The 24,724-nt window shown below is 36.3% G+C and overlaps 1 protein-coding gene across 6 annotated transcripts in view; it reads left to right on the top strand.

The window, feature by feature from the left end:
• Positions 1-24,724, top strand: part of SPICE1 (spindle and centriole associated protein 1) — a 54,053-nt gene that overhangs the window by 7,008 nt on the left and 22,321 nt on the right. For 5 of the 6 annotated variants that reach the window (XM_087439602.1, XM_087439603.1, XM_004436574.3 and 2 more), the window contains exons 2-9: positions 982-1,080; positions 3,780-3,827; positions 7,878-8,021; positions 12,502-12,604; positions 13,401-13,507; positions 15,975-16,090; positions 23,989-24,131; positions 24,560-24,697. In XM_087439602.1, the coding sequence (XP_087295728.1) occupies positions 982-1,080; positions 3,780-3,827; positions 7,878-8,021; positions 12,502-12,604; positions 13,401-13,507; positions 15,975-16,090; positions 23,989-24,131; positions 24,560-24,697 (898 nt within the window). The remainder of the gene's footprint in view (positions 1-981; positions 1,081-3,779; positions 3,828-7,877; positions 8,022-12,501; positions 12,605-13,400; positions 13,508-15,974; positions 16,091-23,988; positions 24,132-24,559; positions 24,698-24,724) is intronic. The other variant, XM_087439601.1, reaches the window with a different exon arrangement.

The following is a 24,724-nucleotide window of genomic DNA, read 5'->3' as shown; positions in this document are numbered from 1 at the left end:
TCGTGAAATTAGATACCATGTTTAAAGAGTGAATGTGATTAATAAGAGTGAGATAGGACAGAGAGCAAAGAGGATTGAGGGCAAGCTCTTAAAAATACTTGCATTTAGGTGTTTTTATTACAGTAGACTAAATGATTTTCTTTAAAATGTACTTAAGGAAAATACTGGAGTCTTTGTTTTAGGATAATTTGGGGTAAGGAGGTCAGCTGAAAAGTTCCATAATTATTTAGGTGTGTAAAGAAGTTCTGGAATAGGAGTCATGTAGATGTGTTGCTTTTTAGAAGTTGTACATGTGTATTGTAAAATCCTAGTCTGCACGGACTGTGAACCTTTTTCTAATTTTGTATAATGTTTAGTTCAGTATCCTTCGCATTACTGTTTTGAATGCCAAGCAAACGTTGGCAATTTCCAAATTCTACTTTAGTGTCAGTAATCACCCCCATTTAGTACTATGTGAAAGATATACTAGAAATGACATCATAACTCATTTGTTCTCTAAAATTTAGTTCCCTTTATTTTAAGGTAAGCACATATGTATCTGGTAGTGATTTTGAGTGCTAGAGTGCTTAAAAAAGAACCCAGCTCTCTTTGCCCTTCTCCTCTTGTATTCACATTGTTAGCATGTGACTGACATTTTCTCTACTAATTGTGAATTCATGTAACCGAAGACAAAGCTTATGACTACTGTCCCAGCCCTCTGCTTTAGGTCATAATTTCTGCATTCCTACCATTCTTTATTAAGCAAATATACATATATTATTGACTTGAAACCTCTTTTATCATAGTTATCAGTATCAACTTTCTATTAATTGTGTGGTGAAAGAACCAAGTATTTTGGTAGGCTGTTCCTTTCATTATGCTTACGTTTTTCTTCTGACGTTTTAAAAAGTATTTTCCTAGATGTCTTTGTCCCCGTCTGGTGATGCTTAATTATTACTTTTTCTTTTATTTTGAAAAATTTTATATGATGATTATTCCTAGATGTCATTTGTCAGAGTGAACCGTTACGGTCCCCGGGGAGGAGGAAGGAAAACCCTGAAAGTAAAGAAGAAGAAAACGCCAGTGAAGCAAGAATGGGATGTGAGTCTCAGTGGGAGAATAAACGATGTAACGTTACTCTGGAGGAACAGATGTGATGACGTGGCCCTGGTCACTCAGCACGGTGCTCTGAGTGGGGCTCAGCGTGTATAGGGTGGAGTGGGTTTCTCGGCATGTGATATCGTAGGTCTGGGAGGGAAGAGCGGAAGCCTTTGGGAAGTTTTTGAGAATAAACATGTTGAGGCTGTAAGCTCTACCTCCTTTGAAGAATTGGAATCTTAGAGAGTGGGGAGTGTGTTTTTTAAAAAGGGCCCCTACTTCCACATTGAGAACTCACTGCTTGAAGGGAACTCTAGCTAATCTGTGTCACTGAAGTCTAAATTTTTTTGGTACTGTTTTTAGATTTGCATAGCAACCAGCGATGCCATAATTACATGAGTGGCATTTTTGGCTGAAAAAGGGGGTGATCCTTGCTCTCTTACCCCTCGAATTTTTTGTTGCTCACCTCCAGAGGCTGATCAGTCTCAGTATGAAAGTTCTCTTAAGATATAGGACAAGTCTCAAATCCCTGGGACATGGGGTCCCTGGCTCCCACCCTGAATACTACTTGGTATTACCGAGGGGATTTTGATCTTTTGCATCCTGGTGCTTTTGTTTGGCCCATGAGACCTTAGGGGTCTTTACTTTCTATTGTGGAGAGTGACTAGTCAGGGACTAGTTTGGATCTCAGGGACTCCTTTGGATTTGGAACCTTCTGGGTTGTGGCCAGCCACTCCAGCCAGATATCCTGGGCAAACTGATGGCCTTTGGAAGTGGGACAGGGGGAGTTCTCTGTGTTTAGATTGCTTCGTTGCCATCTGATTGGCTATAAAATGTTATAAAGGTGTGATTCTAAGTTAATGAAACTGATTAAGAGGGAAAAAAACGCACTTGATGATATAAGAATTGTCCCCTTCAGAGTGGTTACTTTGGAAAGTTCAATATTTATTCTGATATGCTGCTATTGCTGAAAACATAATTGAAACCCATCATTTGAAATTGCATGTGGAACCTTCCTCATTTGCTTTTTATTATCTCCAGTGCTGGAAAAATCTTTCATTTTTGAAGATAGACTAAGCTTGAAAGTAGTTATAAGTCATTTGGAATGAACGGTAAACGAGGGAGGAGAGATCAAACAGAATAACACTGTTTTGATAAAAATAGTGAGATGTTTTCTGAAATGGCCTGTAAATTAGATTTAAAGGCAATTTCAAAAGAAAATAGTTTTAAGCAACTTTTTTTATTGAGATTATATCTTCTCCCATGAGAACTAGTTCCAAGCATATCACTTGTTTATATGCCTGAATTTTATTATGATTATTAAGAACAATTCTCATGATCTTATAGTTGTATCTTGTACTTTTCTAAATTAATGTGAAAGGAATAGTAGCTTTGGTATAGAAAAGCCTACATCTAAATATAAACTGTGGCCAAAAAGTTAAGTCTTTAAATACATCAGAAGCTATTTCACAAGACTCAATTCTCTATATTTCTCTTAGAAGTAAAACTCTGTTTTTCCCTACCGTACCAAATCTGTAACAGAATGGCTGAGGTCATTTTGAAAGGGCCAAATCGCAGGGCTGCTGCTTAGAGCTGTGCAGGCTGTGTGCTGCACAATCCCAAGGGGTACTATTTGCGTGGCCTAGGATATTAATGGTACCTCCTGGTTGTGTAATGCGGTAGCTCTGCCATACTGGTTTAGTGCCTTTTTACTTAAGTGACTATTTTTACATTTTATGAAATTGTACAGTGCCCTCAAACTTCATCTCTCACTATGGTAGCTTCTATGCTTAAGGTGTTTGCTTGGGCACAAATTGAACCTCTCCATAGTGATCACAGTTTCTCTTTTAGGAATCTTTAGAGGTACCTCATTCCATGGAACGTAGTTTGAAAACTACAACTTTAAACTTTCTCATTTTGAATTATATACTACTCTGTTTTATTCATTATTTTAATATAATGTATGCCTGCTTGGTGAGGTTAGTTCTTATTTTCTGTAAGACATCTAAATATGGTCTGTTATTTTCTACAAGACACCTAAAAGTAATCCATATTAATATTTAAATTGGGAATACTGGTTCCTGGTAAGAAAGTCTTTTTGGTCCCAGGATTTTGAATCTGTTTTCAGCCGTTAAAATCTAGTGCATACTCACGCCTAAATATACACAAACCAACAATATCTTCATAGGCATGACATAACTTTCTGAAGAATGTGAAAAAAATATAGTAAGAAGTTTGAATAATAAAACTAACATTTTATTTTAATTTAAATAAATACATTTATTTTATATATTACGTAAAAATATAAAATAAATAATTTTATTTCAATTTAAAATAACAATTTTATCTTTCTAAAATGTGCTGATCAAACCCCTTACCTCTTCAAAGAAAGGTTTCTTGGAGGGTAGCATGCTTGATACATAGTCGTTTAACTACGAGACCCATCTGACATGTGGGAGAAAAAAGGTACAGAAGGCTTAAACTAATGAAAGAATGCTTTTGAAAAAAAGGAAAATCAATTCATCAAAAATAAACTAAAACTGATTTTAAATAGTTTTTTAACCTAATCTAAAGAGAATTTTTCCTATAAGAAAATAACCCAAAGAAAGTGAATGAACATTGAAATCCTATTTTAAAAAATCCAGTACATACTAACATTTTGTAAGAAACCTTTTTTTAAAGAAAGTTCATCTTTTTTGCAGAACACTGTGAATGATCTAACAGTTCATCGGGCAACTCCTGAAGACCTGGTAAGTTTGATGTTAGAAGATAAGATTTGTTAATGTTTTATTTGTTATTTGGGTACTAACCTTTAGAATAGAAGCCAGAGGCACTTCCTGAAAGTTGTTCAGTTATATTTAATCTTGCTTATGTCTGGATAAAAATCAAAAAACATATCTTCTGGACTTTCTGATTTTACCTAGGAATACCAATTAATATATATTAGAATTTCATTAGATGGATCTGGTTTACAGTTTAAATCTCTCTAGTCCAGTATGGCCCTGTACACATCTATTGTCTTTTCCTATCTGTAGATATCTCCAGCATTATTTACTATCACTTCCCTGTATAAACATACTGGTCTAGTCAATGTGGTAATTTATTCCTTGAACATGCCATATATATTTTCACATTTGCTCCCCAATTCATGCTCTTTTCCTTGCTTGAAGCAGTTTCCCTACCTCCTCTTCCACCTGTTCAAATCTTACTTTGCTTCTTTATCCTAGTTCAAGTCTTACTTTTTTAAAAAGTTTCTACTATAGGTTTTTCTTTATGAAACAGCTTTATTGAGATATAATTCACATACCATGAAATCCACCCTTTTAAAGTGTATAATTCATTGGTTTTTAGTCTGTTCACAGAGTTATACAACCATCATCACTTTCTAAGTTTAGAACATTTTTATCTCCTCCAAAAAGAAACCCAATACCAATTAACAGTCACTTCCTATGCCCCCGTCCTCCCAATCCTTGGCAACAACTAATCTACTTTATGTCTCTATGGATTTGCCTATTCTGGGTAGTCCATATAAATGGATACAATATGTGTCCTTTTGTCCTTTCTAGCTTCTTTCTCTTAGCATAATGTTTTCGAAGTTCATCTATGTTATAGTATGTATCAGTACTTCATTCCTTATTATTGCCAAATACTATTCTGTTGTATGGATATACCGTGTTTTATTTATCCATTTATCAGTTGTTGGACATTGGATTGTTTTCACTTTTTGACTGTTGTGGATAATGCTGCTGTGAAATTCATGCACAAATTTTTGTGTGAACATATGTTCTTAGTTCTCTTGGGTATGTACCTGGAAGTAGAATTGCTGAGTCATATGTTATCTCTATATTTACCTTTCTGAGGAACTGCCAAACTATTTTCCAAAGTGGCTGCACCATTTACATTCTCACCAGCATGTATGAGGGTTCCAATTTCTCCACATCCTTTGTCAACACTTGCTATTGTCATCTTTTTTATTTTAGTTCTCCTAGGTGGTGTAAAGTGGAATCTCATTGTTTTGATTTGCATTTCCTTAATGACTAATGATGTTGAGCATCCTTTCATATGCTTATTGGCCATTTCTAGTATCTGCTTTGGAGAAATGTCTATTCAAATCCTTTAGTCATTTTAAAATTGGGAGAGGAAACATGTGACTGCTGTGGACTGGGTTTGATGAAGGGAAGGACGTAAAAAAATAAAATAAAAATAAAATTGGATTATTTGTGTTTTTATTGTTGAGTTGTAAGAGTTCTTTACATATTCTGGCTACAAGTTCCTTATCAGGTATATGATTTGCAAATAATTTCTTTCATTCTATTTGTTGTCTTTTCACTTTCTTGATGGTATTCTTTGAAGCACAAAAGTTTTAAACTTTGATAAAGTCTAATTTATCTATTGTTTCTTTTGTCATCTGTGGTTTTAGTGTCACATCTAAGAAACCATTGTCTAACCCAAGATTCACAAAGATTTATTTTTATGTTTTCTTCTAAGACATTTATAGTTTTAGCTCTTATGTTTAGGTCTTTGATCAATTTGAGTTAATTTTTGTATATGGTGTGAGGTAGGGGTTCAACTTAACTCTTTTGAAAGTGGATATCCAGTTATTAAAGCACCAGTTGTTAAAAAGACTGTTTTTTCCCCATTGAATTGACTTGGCACCCTTGTTGAAAATCAGTTGTCCATAAAGATAAGGGTTTAGTTTGGACTCTCAATTCTATTTCATTGATCTGTGTGTCTGACCTTATACCAGTACCACACTCTCTTGATTATTATACTTTGTGTAAGTTTAAAGTCCTACCTTTGAAGCTGCCCAACAGTTGCTATCTCCTCTGAGCTGTTGTACTACCTACATAAGGCATTGAGGATATGCCATCTAATGCATATCATTTATCTTTATATGTGTATGCCCAGTCTCTGGGCAGATTATTAATGCTTTTGAGGGACCATATCTTATATCCATGAGATATGGATAGAGACCGTATCTTACACGTCTTTGTGGGCCTAGGAATCTTTATCCTAGTAGGTACTCCTTAAATGTTTGTTGAGGATAATGATGATGCCCAACTGACTTAAAAATTTTTTTTATTATGAAAAATTTTGTGAAAAATGACATGAGGGGAGCCGTATTAAAATAGAGCCAGAGCAGCCATTTCAGAGGAATTTCCTCGCACGTGTTGTTTTCTTTATCTTCCAAACTGGACCAAACCACCAGCATTCCAAGAAGTCAGTAAGGACAAGAATATCCTGTCTGTAAGAACTGATGGAAGTGGACTTTGCTGATGACTGGATTGCTAATCAATCAATGAAGTACAAGACTAGCCCTTTGCCTGATGATTGAACCTCAGGCCAATCTATGAAGTACAAACCTAGCCTTACCTCATCTAGCACCAACGAACTCTTCTTTAATACAACTCACCTCATATCCTCCCTTTTTCCCATAAAAACCCTAAGCCCCTCTCCTGTAATTGGGGCCCTATTTGGGTTTCTACCTGAATCTGTGCTCCCAGAATTATAATTCTTTGATCCTAAATGAATGCTTTGCATCTTAAACTGATTTCTCTTTTTGTACGTTGATAATTTCAAACTCAACGTGAGAGTAGAGACAACAGTATAAAGAACTCTTATATACTGTTCACCCAGATATGATAGTTATGAAAATTTTGCCATAGTTGTTTCATTTATCATACCCTTTTCTTTTTTGCTGAAGCATTTTAAAGCAAATCCCAGAGAACATGTCATTTTGTGCCTACATATTCAGTTAGTGTTTTAAAAAATGTAGACATTTTCTTATATAACCACGATGCCATTCTCACACCTAACGAAAGTAACAATAAGTTTTTGGTATCACCTGATTTCCAGTCCGTATTCATAATTCCCGAATTGTCTCAAAAATGTCATTCTCATTTGTTTTTTGTGAATCGGAATCCTTATTTGGTTGTTAGTCTTTTAATAGACTGATTTTTTACTTATGTGGTGAAAACTCAGAAGTACATTTTATCAGATGACATACAGGTTTTGTTCATATTCATAGTTCTGAATACTAGAATTCTTGTAAAGCCAACTTCTGCTGTTATTCTTGAGCCCCCTCAGTGAGCTCCTCCCTCTAAGTCTTAAGCTGTGGCTCCTATCTCTGCTTCTGCTTCAGGAGTTCCACTTCCCTGGAGTTCTGCATCTCCAGTGACCCACTTCGACAGGCAGCCATTACAGGGCCAGAAAAACACTGCGTTGTTAGTTCTTGGTAGTGAAATGAGTATTATGAAATGGGTGTGTCTCGCCAAAGGTGACTCAGTGGGTTTTGTGCCTTTTACATTGTGCTCAGTCTGTGTGTGTTTGTGTGTGTGTGTGTGTGTGTGTATGTAATTGTACACGTATACACATATGTAACTGAAAATTTAACACAAGAATTCTTAACTTTATTATGTGCCATGTACTCTTACTTTTTTCTGTATTCTGTTTATTTAAAAAATGTTGGTTTTGACCCACTATTTTACCACCCATTAAGTGTGTCCTATACTGTAGTTTGAAAAACGCTAGTTTATTGGATAGTCTTATATGAAGGAAGTAGAAATTAATATTCTTTTCATTTTGTCTTTTAGCTAGGTCTACTAGTTTTAGATACTTTTTAAAAAATCATTTTTGAAAATTTAGGAGACTGTGAAAATTTTGGCTGTGAATATATATAAAAATACATATGTTCGACCAGAAAAAATAAAAAAAGATGAACTAGGTTAGGTGGTCCCCCCATCAGAATAGGCAAGTTCTTTGCTCCTGAAACATTCTTTTGTATTTTTTTTTCTGTATAGGTACGTCGCCATGAAATACACAAATCGAAGAATAGAGCATTAGTACACTGGGAACTCCAAGAAAAAGCCTTGAAGAGAAAATGGAAGAAACAGAAACCAGAAATTTCTGATCTTGAGAAAAGGAGATTATCTCTCATGAAGGAGGTAATGCTACCCTGCATAATCTGTAGTCAGAAAGAGAGGAAGAGAGAAATAGTTTCTTTCTTTTCCCCCAAATTTGATTCACATTGGAGAGACTGTAGTAATTACTGCGTCCTTACACAATGATCTATACGTGGACCACAAAAAAAGCAGTGGTCCATGTATTGTCCATGTGACAATTAGAATCTAGTTTGGTGGTTTGGATTCCTGCTCCACAACTTATTAGCTATGTGAGCTTAAATTAATTATTAACTTTTCAGCTTGAATTTTCTCATCTTTTAAATGAGAATGACACTACTTACCTGATTGTATTGTTACGAGATTTCACTGATATAATGAAGTGACTAGCCCAGTCCTTGACACATAATTAGTGCCTTATATATACTTAAGCTGCTATAATTATTTTTCTCAGTTCAACAGCCATGCTGTTAGATTACTTTGCAAAAAAAAAAAATCTTGTGTGCTTGTCCAACAAGTTAGTTAGTTAGTAAGCTGTTTGCCTTTGGCTTAATCTTTTGCCAGATGTAGGGTATTTGGATAAGTAATCAGATGTGTAGGAATAAACAATATGGGAAATAAGAGGAAACTGCAGCAAAAAAAACCCTTCTTTTATTTGGGCTGAAATCATTGTAAAAGAAATATGCGTTGTCTGCAGTGTTGCTTGCTGTTCAGTGTTGCAGCTCGTGGCACTTGGCTGTCTGGGTGACCTTTCACTGCGGCTTTAAATCACCCCCCCTTTTTTTTTTGAGGAATTCATTGGGTTTCTTAGTGAAATGCAAAGTCTTGATCTTATGCATCATCAGGAAGAATTATATCTCCCAAATAAATGTTTACATGAGCTTTTAAGAAGAACAGTAGAATGAGAGAAAATGGTTCTTTACTAGATAAGTATCTTTGTAATCTTGGCCAAGTTATGTACATTTAAATGTCACGTGGTAATTCTCAGTGAAAGGCCTGAGAACACAGATCTGGCCAGGAGAAAAGGCAGCCCCTTTGAGGTGACTCCAGGCTTTTGTTTTCCCTCCCGAGTGGCTCCTGCTCATGTCCTGCATTTCTTACACAGGTAAGAGATGTGGTGGGAGCAGGGGCTGAAAGAACAGTGGTGAAGAGGATGCCTTCCTCCTGTGATTCCGCTTCCTCAGGCTCTAGAGTAGTGTTTCTCAACCCTAACTGTGCATTAGAATCAGTCAGGGTTGAGAACTTCCATTGAAAAATAAATGTGTCTGGACCCACATATATCTACACCCAGCTATTCTGATTTAGTGGACCTGGGATGTGGCCCTCCTTAGATATGTTTTTAGACAGTTCCTATATAATTTTATTGTGTTGCCAAGGTTGAGAATCTCAGCTGTTAGTGGGATTCATGTATTTCCATTTAACAATATATCTTGGAGGTTATTCCATGTCAGGATTTAGAAATCTGCCATTTCTTTTTTAATGGCCATGTACTGTACAGTTGTACCCCAACTTATTTATCCACTGCTTTATTGGTGGACATTTAGGACATGTATTAGAGTATGTTTAAGCTTCTGGGAAAAAAAAAGACCCCAGATTATAGTGGTTTAAACAAAACAGAAATCTATTCCTTTCTTGTGAAACAGTTCAGAGGCAAATGGTAGTTGGTAGGAACTCTGTGGTCCTTCATTACAGGGCTTCCATCTCTGAGTACAGAATGGCTGCCCAGCCTCCTTCAGCTGTATCCCAACCAGCATGAAGTGGGAAAGAGAAGGCATGCTACTCCTTTTATGTACCACCCAGAAGTTCTGGCTTATATGCCATTGTCCAGAAATTCATCTCTTGAACATTCTCACCTGCAAGGATGATTGGGACTCTAGCTATGTACTTGGCTGAAACTTGGGACTTCTGCTATTAAAGGGAAAATGGAAAGAAAGGATATTGGTGGATAAGTAGTGGTGTGTGCTACCCACAAATTGTTTCCTGCCTTATCACTACAAATAATGTAATGAACATCCTTGAAGATGTTTTTCAGTACATGTAAATTTGTAGGATAAATTCTTAAAAGTAGAATTGCTGAGTCAAAGAATATGCGCATATCTTATTTCAATGTTGCTAAATTTGTAACGTCTCTGTTAAGGGATGTGGTGGGACCAAAGGAAGAAGTCTCCTTGGGCATATCCACCTAGGCTTTATCATTATGTATTAGAGCTACCAGGACCCATCCCCCCAGAGCTGGGCTCCTAGATTAACATAAATGAAGAAAAAAACTCTTTTTGGCCTGCATCATCTTAGATTTCATTTGCCATATGACACACCTATGCCATGGGAAAAGCAAATAAGGGTCCAAATCCAAATCAGAGAGAGGAGGTTTTGATAAAGATTTTATAAATTCCAAAAGTATGAAACTTCCCAAGTCTCTTTGTAATTTTCCAATTCCATCTGGTTTTTTTCTTTCTTTCTTTTTTTTTTTTGGTGAGGAATATTCGCCCTGAGCTAACATCTGTGCCAGTCTGCCTCTGTTTTGTATGTGGGATTTCTTCACAGCATGGCTGATCAGTGGAGTAGGTCCGTGTCTGGGATCTGAACCCGCAAACCCGGGCCACTGAAGTGGAGCACGTGGAACTTTAACCACTCGGCCACGGGGCCGGCCCCCTCATCTGGTTGTTCTTTCCAGAGAACAAAAGTGCTAGGATGAGAAGTTTCTGATAATGTTTTTGAAGGGACCTTGACTGATCCTTTGGAAATCCAATATGTGTACCACTACCCATGAGTTTAGCTTTGTGCTCTGCAAACCCACCTGGGGAAGTAATATGCAAAGGTTGGTTTACTATCAAGAGGATGAGTTTTATCAGAGAGGTGATAAAGAAATCTAGAAAGAGCAAAGGAAAGCCAGTGCACTAATCTTTGGCCACTTAAACCATCTGCCCCAAGAGTCTGGGCAGAGACTAGCAGAGCAACAGCTTTACTGGAGACTTCATTAGAATTAATATCAGGTCTTGAGATGACAAAATTATTCCTCCACAATCTGCTTCTGTCAATTATATCTCTTTATTTTGATAGGAGGTCAATGCTTTTTTTTTTAATAGTAAACTTTTAAAACTGCTGTTAGGAAATGTTCTTTATGTAATTTTTTTAGCATGTGATAGATTATAATGCTCCATGTACTCTCTTTTCTAAACTCTAATTGCATGTACTTGCAAGATGGCTAATCAGGGATAGAAATTTGGTTCTATCTAAATTATATTATGGGATAATATAATTTAAGTTGTGACAACATTCTCAAATATCTATAGAGTGGTATACAGGTTTTGATTGTATTCACATCATTATAACACTCCTGTGGGATTGGGGAGGTGGTCGTATCTTCATTTACACATCAGGAAACTAAGGTTAAAGAGGATGGATTTTGCTTGGTATCTCTTGACTGGGCTGAGGATGCCAGTCTTCTGGCTCCAAATGTGCTCTTTGCCTTCTACCATTCCAAAGTTACTCTTTGTGGAAGGAACAAATTCAGGACTTTATTCTTACTGAAGGAGTCGGCGAACTTGCTTGGCCATAGCAGGGGAAGAAGGGAAAAAGTCAGAATGTGACTCTTGTTATTTTTCTCAGTGCCCTAAAACAATAAATGAGGTCATATTTTATACTTGTTTCCACGGTCTCGAGAAATTCTGGTAAAGAGCATTTGTTACCAGATGTTTTATTGATTGATTTGAGTCAGTTTCAGAAACTGAGCAGTTTCCAGTTTGGGGACTCCTTTCAACTTCGGAATGCCATCTGGTGGTGGTGGGTCAAGTTGACCTCCCTTTACGCTAGCCTGTGCATCCTCGATTGTAATTATGAAAGTTCCTAAGTTGAAAGTGCATAATCAGAGGCACTACTATAGTGGTATATTTTGAGTTCTCATCTCTCCAGGATAAAAACCCAACTTGTTTGTAAAGGCAGAAGCATCAGTTTTTTGTTTAATGCCCCCAAACTCATATCTGACATCATGTTTTTTAAGTTATGGGTCATAACCCATTCGTGGATTATGAAATCACTTTAGTGGTTGAAACACCTCTACACCTCTGAGTTTATGGCTTGGAGATTCCTATCTTTAAAAATGTTTTTCAAACTGTGGATCACAACTTGTTAATGGATTGTGAAATCAAGTTAGTGGGTTGCAACCATCGTTTAAAAAAATAGAACAGAAACTAAAAGGAAAATATCAGAGTAGTTGTCAAGGAATAAGGTTAAGTAAAACTTTTATTTTGTTATATATTTACATTTACGTTTACATCTGTGTGTGTACTGGGTCGCAATTTAATAATAGATTCCTTTGGATTGCAGCCAAGAATTTGAAATCCACTGATTATTGTAACAGCCCCATCTCCTGGTGTTTAAAGATATTGCCACTGAAGGATCTTAGGAAGATAGTGACCTATGGTTATTTTTATGCTCTGTGCCTTTGTATGGGCTTTTCCTTTGTGATTTGATAAGTACATATATTTTTTCTGAATAATAATATTTATCATTAACACGTGTCTAGATTCTTTCTGATCAATACCAGATGCAGGATGTATTGGAAAAATCTGATCATTTGATGGCTGCAGCAAAAGACCTGTTTGTTGATTTTCCTCGTAGGCGCACAGGTAAAGTAGTCAATTCAAACAAAAGCTTTTTTTTTATTAACCATAGCTCACAACTGGCTATTGGGAAGAATTTAAAATCTTTTTTCTGGCATCATATTATTTATATTTCAAATATTCTAGAGTAGATAACATACAAAAGCTGTTAGGCATAGATTCATTATAATTTGTTTGCTTTTCGCTTAGAATACTATTACAAATTGCTCAGCTAAGGAAAGGTAAATTGTTATTATTTACTAAAATATTTTATGGTGAAATGTATAAGATTTTATAATTTAAAATATGACTTAATTTTCAGTTTATTATTAAATTACCATATAATTAAAGTATCTGTGTTTATATGTAATTCCAAACCTAAAGCAACTTCACTCTCTCTCTAAAAGGAACTTTGCCTCTTGTCAGATACACAGCATTACTCACTTTAATGTGTTTATAATTCATGGTTTATCTTAATCCCTAAAAACAGATCATTAGTTTTTAGTTTAAGGTTTGAATCCTGGCATGGCCACTTGGTGTGCCTCTGGGCCAGTTGCTTCGTGTCTCTGAGTTTCAGTTTACTGATCTGTAAAATAATAATAGGAACAACCGCATAGGCTTTTGTGAGGATAAAATGATTTAATATATATAAAAGCATTTAGAATAGCCCCTGGCATATAGTAAGCAGTATATAAGTGTGAGTTGCTATTATTATTATTTAAGATTTTCATATGATGATACAAATCTATGGTAGTGTATAGTGCTTGTGAAGTCAATTTAATTAAATGAAACAAAATCATCATGACTTGTCTTCCTTCCACAGCGTTTCCTAATGTAACAGTGGCTCCCAATTCCTCTCAAGGTCCCATTGTGGTAAATCAGGACCCTGTCACCCAGGCCATCCTTAGTGAATCTGCTCTGGAGCCTCAGGTAATGTGCTCTGCTCACAGCCATGATGCTCATGCTGAAATTAAGTTTAAGTTGATGTAGGCATTGTGGTAGACATTTCAGAAGCTTAAATATCGACAAATACCAAGTTGTGGCTGCTGGAATTGTTCTCACTCAGGCATATTGCACTTTCTGTGAGTCATGTTTTACTAAACAAGATGGGACTGGATAATGATAGCTGACATTTATTGGGTGCTTACCTAGGAGGTAGGTACTGTTATTATCCCCATTCAGCAGATGAAGAAAACTGAGGCTCAGAAACATTAAGTGACTTATCCAAGATTACACACATAGCTAGTTAGCATTAGAGAAGGCATTCAATCTACGCTGCCTGGCTGCATAAGACTGTGCTGCCATCTGCCAATATGGAAACAACAGGAAGTCTTTCAACTTCCCACTTTGGAGTCAGGTGGATCTGCGTTCATGTTCTGCTACTTACTAGCTATTTGTTCTTGAGTTGATTTCTTAAGGTGTCTGAGTTGGCTCAGAGTGTTTTTGTTTTTTGTTACATGGGAATAGAATATTCCTGCTACAGTTGTTGTGAGGATCAGCCAAGATAGGTTATGCAAAGTGCCTCTCATAATACCAGATAATAGTTCTTCGTTAAGTGTTAGTCCCTTCTAATGTATTAGTATGGTTAAAAAGTAGCTACCCAGGAAACTTGGAATTTATTAACAGTTACACAGGAAAATTATATTATAGTAGTAAAACATTAACTGTATCCTAACCTAATTGGAACTCTTAATTAATCAATATATTTAGAGTTTTGAGATAGGAAACATTTTATAAGAGCCCATGAAGAATTTAATACTAAAATAAAACAACTTTTTATGAATGACTAGGACTCAGTACTTCTTTAATGGAATTTCTTAAGTTATTTTTATCTTCTATGAAGGAAGGAGATCATCAATTAGAGGGATGATCCTAGGGAGTTAGATGGTCCAGGATCATAAAAGACATGATAAGTATACTCTTTTCTACTTACAAAGGCAATTAAGTAGAATGTTACACATATTTTAAGTAGCCAAAACCTATTAGCCACATCCCTAGCCAAAAACCATTTATGTTTTAGCACTTATTAAAATGTTAGCTTTCAGATAATCATGGTCTCTCTCATGGGGATGTGGGAAGTGGCAAGAGCTGAGGTTAGAGATACAGGGAGGAGCTAGGTTGCAAAGGGCTAAGGAACCAGAAGATGAGAGTAGAGCCGCTAAGGAATTTTAAGAGCAGAGTCCTGATGAAATCGACCGTAATGTGGAAAATGGATTGGGGAGGGACAAGACTGGTGAGAAGATTGAATTAGAAGACTTAGGTTGGAATCTTAGTGAGAAGTGGTGAGGACCTGACCCAAACCAGTGGCAGTAGGGAAGGGGGTAAAGGGGAAGAGGGACAGATTGAGAGATTAAACAGGGGTAGAATCGACAAGATTGGGTGGCTGATTGGATATGATGGATGAGAAAGAAAGATAATTCCCAGTTTGCTGGCTTGAGCATCTGAGTAGATGGTGATGCTATTCGTGGTCTTAGGTAATATGGCAAGAACAAGGTTTCTGGAAGAAAGATAGGAGAGGCTTAGGAAAATGATAAGTTTTGGACATGTTGAGTATATGTGTGTAGAATGTTCTACTAGGGATATCTTTTAGGCAGTTGGATATAAATGTTTAGGGCTCAAGAGAGATCTGGGTGAAGACAGAGCTTTGGAAGTTAACAGCATTTAACTCATAATTGCAGATTTTGGAATTAGATACAATCATTCAGAAAGTGAGTCAGATGGAGAAAAGGGCAGAGGAGAAAAGGTCCAAAGGGAGGACCATCAGTCATATCAGATATAAAGGAAGAGTGGAAAAAGAAGAACCAACAAAGGAGATTGGGAAGGAATGGCCGGAAGAATAGAAGAAAAACCAAGAAAATATAGTATCATTGGAAGTGAAAAGGAAAAGTGTATCAGGAAGATTTTGAAGCAAAGAAATGAGGGGTCATTAATGAGTCAGAGAAGTAAAGGGAGACAAAGACTGAGAAGTATCCATTTGACTTAGGAACAAGTATGTTGATGTTGGTCTTGTAGAGAGCAGTTTAAGTGGAATGGTAGGGCAGAAGCAAAGTTGCAGGGCATAGGTGGTGAATGAGAAGTGGGGGACAGCTCTTTCAAGAAGTTTGGTGGCAAAAGAGAGAAGATGGATAGTAGCTTGAGGCGGATATAGGGTCAGGATAAGATGGGAGAGACTTGTTCACGTTTGAATGCGGATGAGCTGTGGCCAGTTCAGAGAGAGAGGTTGAAGATGGTGAAGTGAGAAGGGGCAATTGATGGAGGAGGAGATAAGAGGGTGTGGGTTTTAGGGCACATGTGGATCCTTAGCAGGAGAGAACTCTCTTCTGTTATGAAAAAAAGAAAGCAGGGATGAGTGTATATATACACTTGTGTTGTTATTTTTATTGCTGTTTTGAGAAAGGCTCTTAATGAAGTGGATAATGATGAAGAAGAAGGAACTGTTAACAGCCAGTCAGAAGAAAGCGAGAATGAGTTGGATAACTCTGTCGACTCTCAGTCTAACATGAATACAGACAGGTATGTATATATGGCATAAATATCTACAATGCTTCTCTTTTGTGCAAGGATTTCTTTTTCTTGTTTTTTTCCAGCTTTATTGAGATATAATTGACATAGAATATTGTGTAAGTTTAAGGTGTACAATGTGTTGATTTGATACACTTGTATGTTGCAAAATGATTACCACCATAGTGTTAGCGAAAATTTCCATCACACCACTTAATTACCGTTTCTTTCTTTTTTTTTTTAATGTGAGGAAGATTAGCCCTGAGCGAACATCTGTTGCCAATCCTCCTCTTTTTCGCTGAGGAAGATTGGCCCTGGGCTCGCCTCCGTGCCCATCTTCCCCTTCTTTATTTGTGACCCCGCCACAGCATGGCTTGACAAGCGGTGCATTGGTGGGCGCCTGGGATCCGAGCTGGCGAACGCTGGGCCACCAAAGCGGAGCACGCAAACTTAACCACTTCGCCACCAGGCTGGCCCCTACCATTTCTTTTTTGTGGTGAGAACATTTAAGATCTACTCACGTAGCAACTTTCAAGTATATAATACAATAATATTAGCTATAATCACCATGCTGTACATGATGTGCAGCATGAAGTTGTTCATGTTATAGCTGGAAGTTTGTACCCTTTTACCATCTCCCTATTTCCCCCATTCCCTCTCCCCTGGTAACCACCACTCTACTCTCTCTGTCTGTGAGTTTTGGCTTTTTTTAGATTCCACATATAAGTGATATTACACAATATTTATCTTTCTTTGTCTGACTTATTTTACTTATCATAATTCCCTCAAGGTTCATCCATGTTGTACAGATGGCAGGATTTCCTTCTTTCTCATGGCTGAATAATATCCCATTGTATATATATGTACCACATCTTCTTTATCCATTCATCTGTTGACAGACACTTAGGTTGTTTCCATATTTTGGCTATTGTGAATAATGCTGCCACGCAAAAACAGACACACAGATCAATGGAATAGAATCGAAAGCCCAGAAATAAACCCACACATCTATGGACAGCTAGTCTTTGACAAAGGAGCCAAGAAAATACAATGGAGAAAAGAAAGTCTCTTCAACAAATGGTGTTGGAAAAACTGGATAGCCACATGCAAAAAAATGAAAGTAGACCCTTACCTTACACCATACACAAAAATTAACTCGAAATGGATTAAAGACTTGAATGTAAGACCTGAAACTATGAAACTTCTAGAAGAAAACATAGGCAGTACGCTCTTTGACATCGGTCTTAGCAACATATTTTCAAGCACCATGTCTGACCGGGCAAGAGAAACAATAGAAAAAATAAACAAATGGGACTACATCAAACTAAAAACCTTCTGCACAACAAAGGAAACCATCAACAAAACGAAAAGACAACCTAACAATTGGGAGAAGATATTTGCAAACCATACATCTGATAAGGGGTGAATCTCCAAAATATATAAAGAACTCATGCATCTTAACAACAAAAAAACTAACAACCCAATTAAAAAATGGGCAAAAGACCTGAACAGACATTTCTCCAAAGAAGATATACAGATGGCCAACAGGCACATGTAAAGATGTTCAAAATCATTAACTATCAGGGAAATGCAAATTAAAACTATAATGAGATATCACCTCACACCCGTCAGAATGGCTATAATTAACAAGACAGGAAACAACATGTGTTGGAGATGATGTGGAGAGAAGGGAACTCTCACACACTGCTGGTGGGAGTGCAAACTGGTGCAGCCACTATGGAAAACAGTATGGAGATGCCTCAAAAAATTAAGGATAGAACTACTATATGATCCAGCTATTCCACTGCTGGGTATTTATCCAAAGAACTTGAAAACACCAATTTGTAAAGATACATGCACCCCTGTGTTCATTGCAGCGTTATTCACAATAGCCAAGACTTGGAAGAAACCTAAGTGCCCATCAAGGGACGAATGGATAAAGAAGATGTGGTATATATACACAGTGGAATACTACTCAGCCATAAGAAACTATGAAATCCAGCCATTTGTGACAACATGGATGGGCATTGAGGGTATTATGCAAAGTGAAATAAGTCAGAGGGAGAAGGTCAAATACCGTATGATTTCCTTCATTAAGTAGTAGATAATAACAACAATAAACAAACACATAGAGACAGAGATTGGATTGGTGGTTACCAGAGGGGAAGTGGGGAGGGAGGAGGGCGAAAGGGTTAATTCGGCACATGTGTGTGGTGATGGGTTGTAATTAGTATTTGGGTGGTGAACATGATGTCATCTATGCAGAAATAGAAGCATAATGATGTACACCTGAAATTTATACAATGTTATAAACCAATGTTACTGCAATAAACAAAAAATTAAAAAAAAACAAAAACAAAAAACTCATGTCCCCCCCCCCCCCGCAAAATAAATAAATAAATAAATAATGCTGCCATGAACATGGGAGCATAGATATCTCTTTGAGATCCTGTTTTCATTTCCTTTGGATATATACCCAGAAGGGAGATTGTTGGATCATATGGTAGTTCTATTTTTAATTTTTTGAGGAACCTCCACACTGTTTTCCATACTGGCTGCACCAAATTTGCATTCCTATCAACAGTGCACAAGTGTTCCCTTTTCTCCACATCCTCGCTAGCATTTATCTCTTCTCTTTTTGATGACAGTCGTTCTAACAAGTATGAGGTGATATTTCGTTGTGGTTTTGATTTGTATTTCCCTGATGATTAGTGATGTTGAGCACCTTTTCATGAACCTGTTGGCTATTTATTTGCATGTCTTCATTGGAAAAATGTTAGTTCTTCTGCCCATTTTTTTATTGGATTGTTTTTTGCTATTGAGTTGTATGAGTTCTTTATATATTTTGGGTATTAACCCCTCATCAGATATATGATTTGCAAATATTTTCTCCCATTCCATAGGTTGCTTTTTCATTTTGTTCACCATTTCTTTTGCTGTGCAGAAGCTTTTTAGTTTGATGTAGTCCCACTTACTTATTTTTGCTTTTGTTGCTTGTGCTTTTGTTGTCAGATCCAAAAAATTGTTTCCAAGACTAATGTCAAGGAGCTTTTCCCCTATATTTTCTTCTAGGAGTTTTACATTTCAGGTCTTATGTTTAAGTCTTTAATCTAGTTTGAGTTAATTTTTGTGAATGGTGTAAGATAGGGGTCCAATTTCATTCTTTTGCACCTGTTTATCCAGTTTTCCCAACACCGTATATATGAGCATTTAAGTTGTTTCCAATATTTTTCAATTACAAAAATGCTACAGTGAATAACCTGCACATATGTATTTTGTATTATTGGAAGTATGTATTTTGTATTTAGGATAAATTGCCAGAAGTAGGATTTTTGAGTTGAAAGGTGAATGCTATGTAATTTTGTTTAAAAATGGATGAATTCTCCTTTATGAGGGTTGTAGTATTTTTCACTCCTGCTGGCAATATATGAGATTGCCTGCACCAGAGTATGTTGTCAGACTTTTATTTTTGCTGATTTCATAGGTGAGAAATGTTATCTCAGTATAGTTTTACTTTGCATTTCTCGTCTGAGTGAAATTGAAAATCTTTTCATATATTTAAGGGACATTACAATGAATTGTCTGTTCATGTCTTTTATCCATTTTTTTAGGGTTTTGGTCCTTTTGTTCTTAATTTTTGAGTGTTCTGTACATATTAAGGATATCAGTCTTTTATCTGTGTAATATGTTATATTTTCTCCCAGTTTGTTGTCTTTTCAATTTACTATGGCCTTTTTTACCAAGCAAAAGATTTAAAAAAAATGTGTAGTTTGAATCCATTATATAGTTTGAATCATTCATTTTTGTGCATGTAGGTCTTGAATCACACTCTCAAATTCTTTCCTAAAACTGGTTTTAGAGGAATTCACTCATGTTTTCTTCTTCTTCTTTTTTTTTTTTGTGTGAGGAAGATCAGCCCTGAGCTAACATCCATGCCAATCCTCCTCTTTTTGCTGAGGAAGACTGGCCCTGAGCTAACATCCGTGCCCATCTTCCTCCACTTTATGTGGGACACCGCCACAGCATGGCCTGACAAGCAGTGCGTCGGTGTGCGCCTGGGATCCGAACTGGGGTCGCCAGCAGCGGAGCGTGCGCACTTAACCTCTACGCCACGGGGCCAGCCCCTCATGTTTTCTTTTATTACTTGTGTGGTTTTATTTTTTATATTTAGTTCTATGATCCATTTAGAGTTTATTTTGGTGTATAGTACGAGGTAGGATCCAATTTGTATCTTTTCCTAAGTGGCTGTTCAATTGCCCCAACACCACTTATTAAAAAGGTTGCCCTTGCTCCACTGATTTGAGGTGCTGCCTGTGTATGTAAGTTACCAGGTGTACTTGGATCTATTTCTGGACTTTCTATTCTAGTCCACTGGCCTTGTTTCTCTAGTCGTGCTCCAATACAACATTGTTTTAATTAGAGAGAGTTTATAGTGTTTTAATAGACTTCTTTCATAGCCTTTTTTCTTCAGAGTTTTCTTAATGATTCTTACATGTTTATTTTTCCATATGAACTTTAGTTTCAACTTATCTAGCTTCAAAGAAAAGCTTATTAGTATTTTTGTTACATTAATAAATTAACTAGAGAGAACTGACATCTTTATTATGTTGAGTTTTACTATCCAAGAACGAAGTAGGGTTTTCCATTTGTTAAAGTCTACTTTTTTGTTTTTAAAGAGTATTTTAATGGTTTCCTCATACAGGTTTTGCTCATTTCTGTTAAATTTATTCCTAAGTATTTTATGTTTTTTTGTTACTCTTTTATGTGGGGTTTTCTCTTTCATTATACCTTCTAACTAGTTGTTTGTCTTTATGAAAGCTAATGATTTGTGTGTTATTGATATCCTGCTACCTTATTGAATCTTGGTTGAGTTAGTTTTAGCATTGATTTTCTAGAATTTTCCAGGTATTCTATCATGTCTTCTGCAAATAGACATAGTTTTATTTGTTTTCTAAGTCTTATTACCTCTAGTTGGTTTCTTTTGTAAATTGTAGTACCTATAAGACAGTGTTAAATAATAGTGGAAAGAGTGGGCATCCTTGTGTTAGTCCTGATCTGTGAAAATGACTCTATTGTTTCCTCTTAAGTAAGGTGCTGACTTCAGTACTGAGGTCTTTTTTAATTTTTTTTTAAATAATGCTAAGGAAATATCTTTCAATCCCTATTTTCTTGAGTGTTTATTTTTATCAGAAATGAGTATTGAATTTTGTCAAAGACTTTTCAAATTCTATAGAGATAATCATGTGAGTTTCCTGCTTAGATCTATTAATATGGTGCATTATATTATGGATTTCCTAATACTGAACTATCCTTTCATTCCTGAAATAAATTCCACTTGGCCATGGTGTATTATTTTCATTATTGTGGTGTTGAATGTTGTTTGTTAATATTTTATTTAGTAGTCTTGCATTAATATTTATGTGATATTGTCTATAATTTTTTAAATATAATATATCAGATTGAGGTAACAGTGTTACACTTGATTTTGTAAGAAGCATTTGGAAGGTTTTCTAATTAAGTCCTGGAACAATTTGTGTAGTATTGGGACCGTCTAGTCTTCGAAGGTTTGATAGAATTCCTCTGTGAAACTATTTGAGCCTGGTGCTTTTTTGTGGGGAAGTGCCACAATAACTTTATTTCTTCTATGGAGTTTGGATTATTTAAGCTTTCTATTTCTACTCAGGGCAATTTTGGTAAATTATATGTTTTTAGGAAATTATCCATTTCATCTAGGTTTATCAGTATATTTCCATAGAGGTGTACAAGTGATCTCTATACTTCTAAAAAGTGTCTTGTCTTTCAGTGCTTGTCTCCCCCTCGTCATTTCTTTTGGTCCTCCCCCCGTTTTAAAATTAGGTTGGCTAGTGGTTTGTCTATTTTGTTAAATTTTCAAAGAACCTAGATTTTGACTTATTAATTAGAACTATTATTTTTCTGATTTCTTCCTCATCAATTTTTGCCATATTTCCTTCCTTGTGCTTTCTTTTGGTTTACTTTGTTTTTTCTAGCTTTTTGATTTGGGAATTTAATACATTTATTTTCATTCTTTCATTTTTAATTGATAAACATGTTTAAGGTTCTCAGTTTTCCTCTGATTACTGCTTTAAATGTGTACCATACATTTCAACATGTAATGTTTTGTTTTTTAGAAATTAGGTAATTTCAGTTTGTATTTTCTCTTTTACCTAAGAATTATTTAATAGAAGGTTTTTTTTTTAAGTTTCCAGATAGAAAATCCTCTTTGTTTTTTGTTTTGTTATTTCTAGTTTTATTACATTGTGCTCAGAGTGTGGTTTGCGATATTTCTACTTGTGGAACTTAATGATGTTTTCTTTGTGGCCTAATATACAATCAGATTTTTGTGAATGTTCCGTGTTTGTGCTTGAGAAGAAGGTATATTCTCTATTAACAAGGTATAAAATTCTATGTGTATATCTGTAAGATCTACTTCATCGATTGTTGTTTACTTCTTCTGTATCCTTAGTTATTTTTTGCCACTATCTTATAATGAGAGTAGTCTATTAAAGTCTCTTACTATTAGTGTGTTTCTATCTATTTTTCTTTGCATTTGCTGTTTCACTATATTTATTTCTATTTGGAGTCAAATACCTCCATCCTTATGAAGGTGACTGTTGTGTATTTTGGTACATGGAGATCCATAAGTATTATATCTTCATTGTGAATTATGGCTTTTAGCATTATAAAGTGTCCTTCGTCACATTTAATGCCTTTTGGCTTCAGTTCCACTTTGTTTGATCTCAGGAATGAAAGCTCTTCTTTCTTCTTGTTTCTAATCGTCTTGTTCATCTTTGCTCATCCTTTTATTCAGAGCCTTTTTTTTTTCAGGAAGATTGGCCCTGCGCTAACATCTGTTGCCAATCTTCCTCTTTTTTTTTTTCCTTTTTTTCTTCCCAAAGCCCCAGTACATAGTTGTGTATCATAGTTGTAGAGTTGTAGCTCTTCTATGTGGGACGCCATCTCAGCATGGCTTGATGAGTGGTGAGTAGGTCTGCACCCAGGATCCGAACTGGTGAACCCCAGGCTGCCAAAGCGGAACGTGCGAACCTAACCACTGTGCCATGGAGCCGACCCCTCAGAGCCTTTCTTAATTATTTTATACTAGATGTGTCTCTTGTATTCAACATAGAGTTGGGTCTTGCCTTGTTGGCCAATTTGAAAATCTTTTTCTTTTAATTGGTGAAGATTGTAATATTTATTGATGTGATTGATATTTTGGATGTCGACTTTGTCATATTATTTTATAGTACCATGTGTATTATACATTTTACTTATCCATTCATCAGCTGGTGGACATTTGGGTTGTTTCCACTTTTTGACTCCCTACCTCTGTTAAGTCTCAGTGAAATTAAGAAATAGACAAAGCAATCAGACAATTTTGAAGATTAAAATATCAGCTTTATCAGTGATAAAGATGGTTACAGCAAAAGGCTTAGTTCTCTAACGCCCTATGCTGCAGCTCTTCTCACTCCGTCTCTCTGCTCCCGACACACAGGGGCAGAGCGTGTTCCAGTCACTTGGCTTCAGTGGTGAGCAGAGGCTGGGCTCTGAGGATAGGCTCAGGGGGAGAGAAACCAGAAGGGACCAAGCCATGTCCTTTCTCTAGAGAAAGAGAGAGGAGGATGGAGCCCACACCACAGAACTTCAGAAAGGGCAAAACCCTCCTGCTTTAGGAGCCAACATGGCTGGGAAACTGGGAGGGAGATGGAATGATTCCTTCTATTACTAAGAGACTGGCATTTTAGCTGTCTGTCTTATAAGTTAAAGCAAAACATATTTTTTCTTTGATTATGAATTATTAAAAATTCCTTCCAATCAAACAGGTAAGCACTTGAACAGTTTAAATGAAAGCACATTAATTCTAATATAGCTTGTTGTCACACAATTTATAGGTTTCTCCACCAACTAAAGGAAGATAATTCTGAGTTAATTAATAAACTGTGGGCTGATATTCAGCAGAAAATAACAACACAGTCACAAATAACAACCCCTCCAGGAACCCCATCATCTGCCCCTCCACTAGGGGAACAAAAAGGTTTGTTCTGATGCTGTATTATTTCTCACAGAGTAGTAGCTTGCTTTATTATGTTCTTTCTTAAACACACTAATTTTTTTTAATTTATTTTTTTAATTGATATTTTAATAGTTTTTAACATTGTGAAATTTTGGGTTGTACATTTGTGTTTGTCCATCACCATATATATGACTCCCTTCACCCCTTGTGCCCACCCCCCACCCCCATTGCCCCTGGTAACCACAATGCAGTTTTCTCTGTCCATGTGTTGGTTTATATTCCACATATGAGTGAGATCATACAGTTAAACACCCTAATTTTTAAAGGAATGTTATTTGAGTTTTGCCTGTCTTAGCCTAATTGAGTAATATATTGATCGATCTGTCAATTGAAATGCTTGAAAATTTTTTTTTGTTCACTTGAAATACTTTTGGAAATCTTCCTTTTAGCCGCTCTGAATGCTACCAATGCTGTCAAGAGAATCCACACCAGGCTTCAGCCTGAAGAAGCAGCTGAGACTCTAGACTCGAGCTGTGCTGCGGGACAAGTGCTGAACCCAAGGAAGCAAAAGCAGCTGTTTAATAAAGGTTCATTCCTTTCATCGACAAAGATGA

This window comes from Ceratotherium simum, chromosome 15 (assembly GCF_057802395.1).
Source record: "Ceratotherium simum simum isolate JZ-2026a chromosome 15, ASM5780239v1, whole genome shotgun sequence".
NCBI lineage: Eukaryota > Metazoa > Chordata > Mammalia > Perissodactyla > Rhinocerotidae > Ceratotherium > Ceratotherium simum.
The sequence above is the reverse complement of the archived record's forward strand: the minus strand, read 5'-3'. Positions and strand labels throughout refer to the sequence as shown.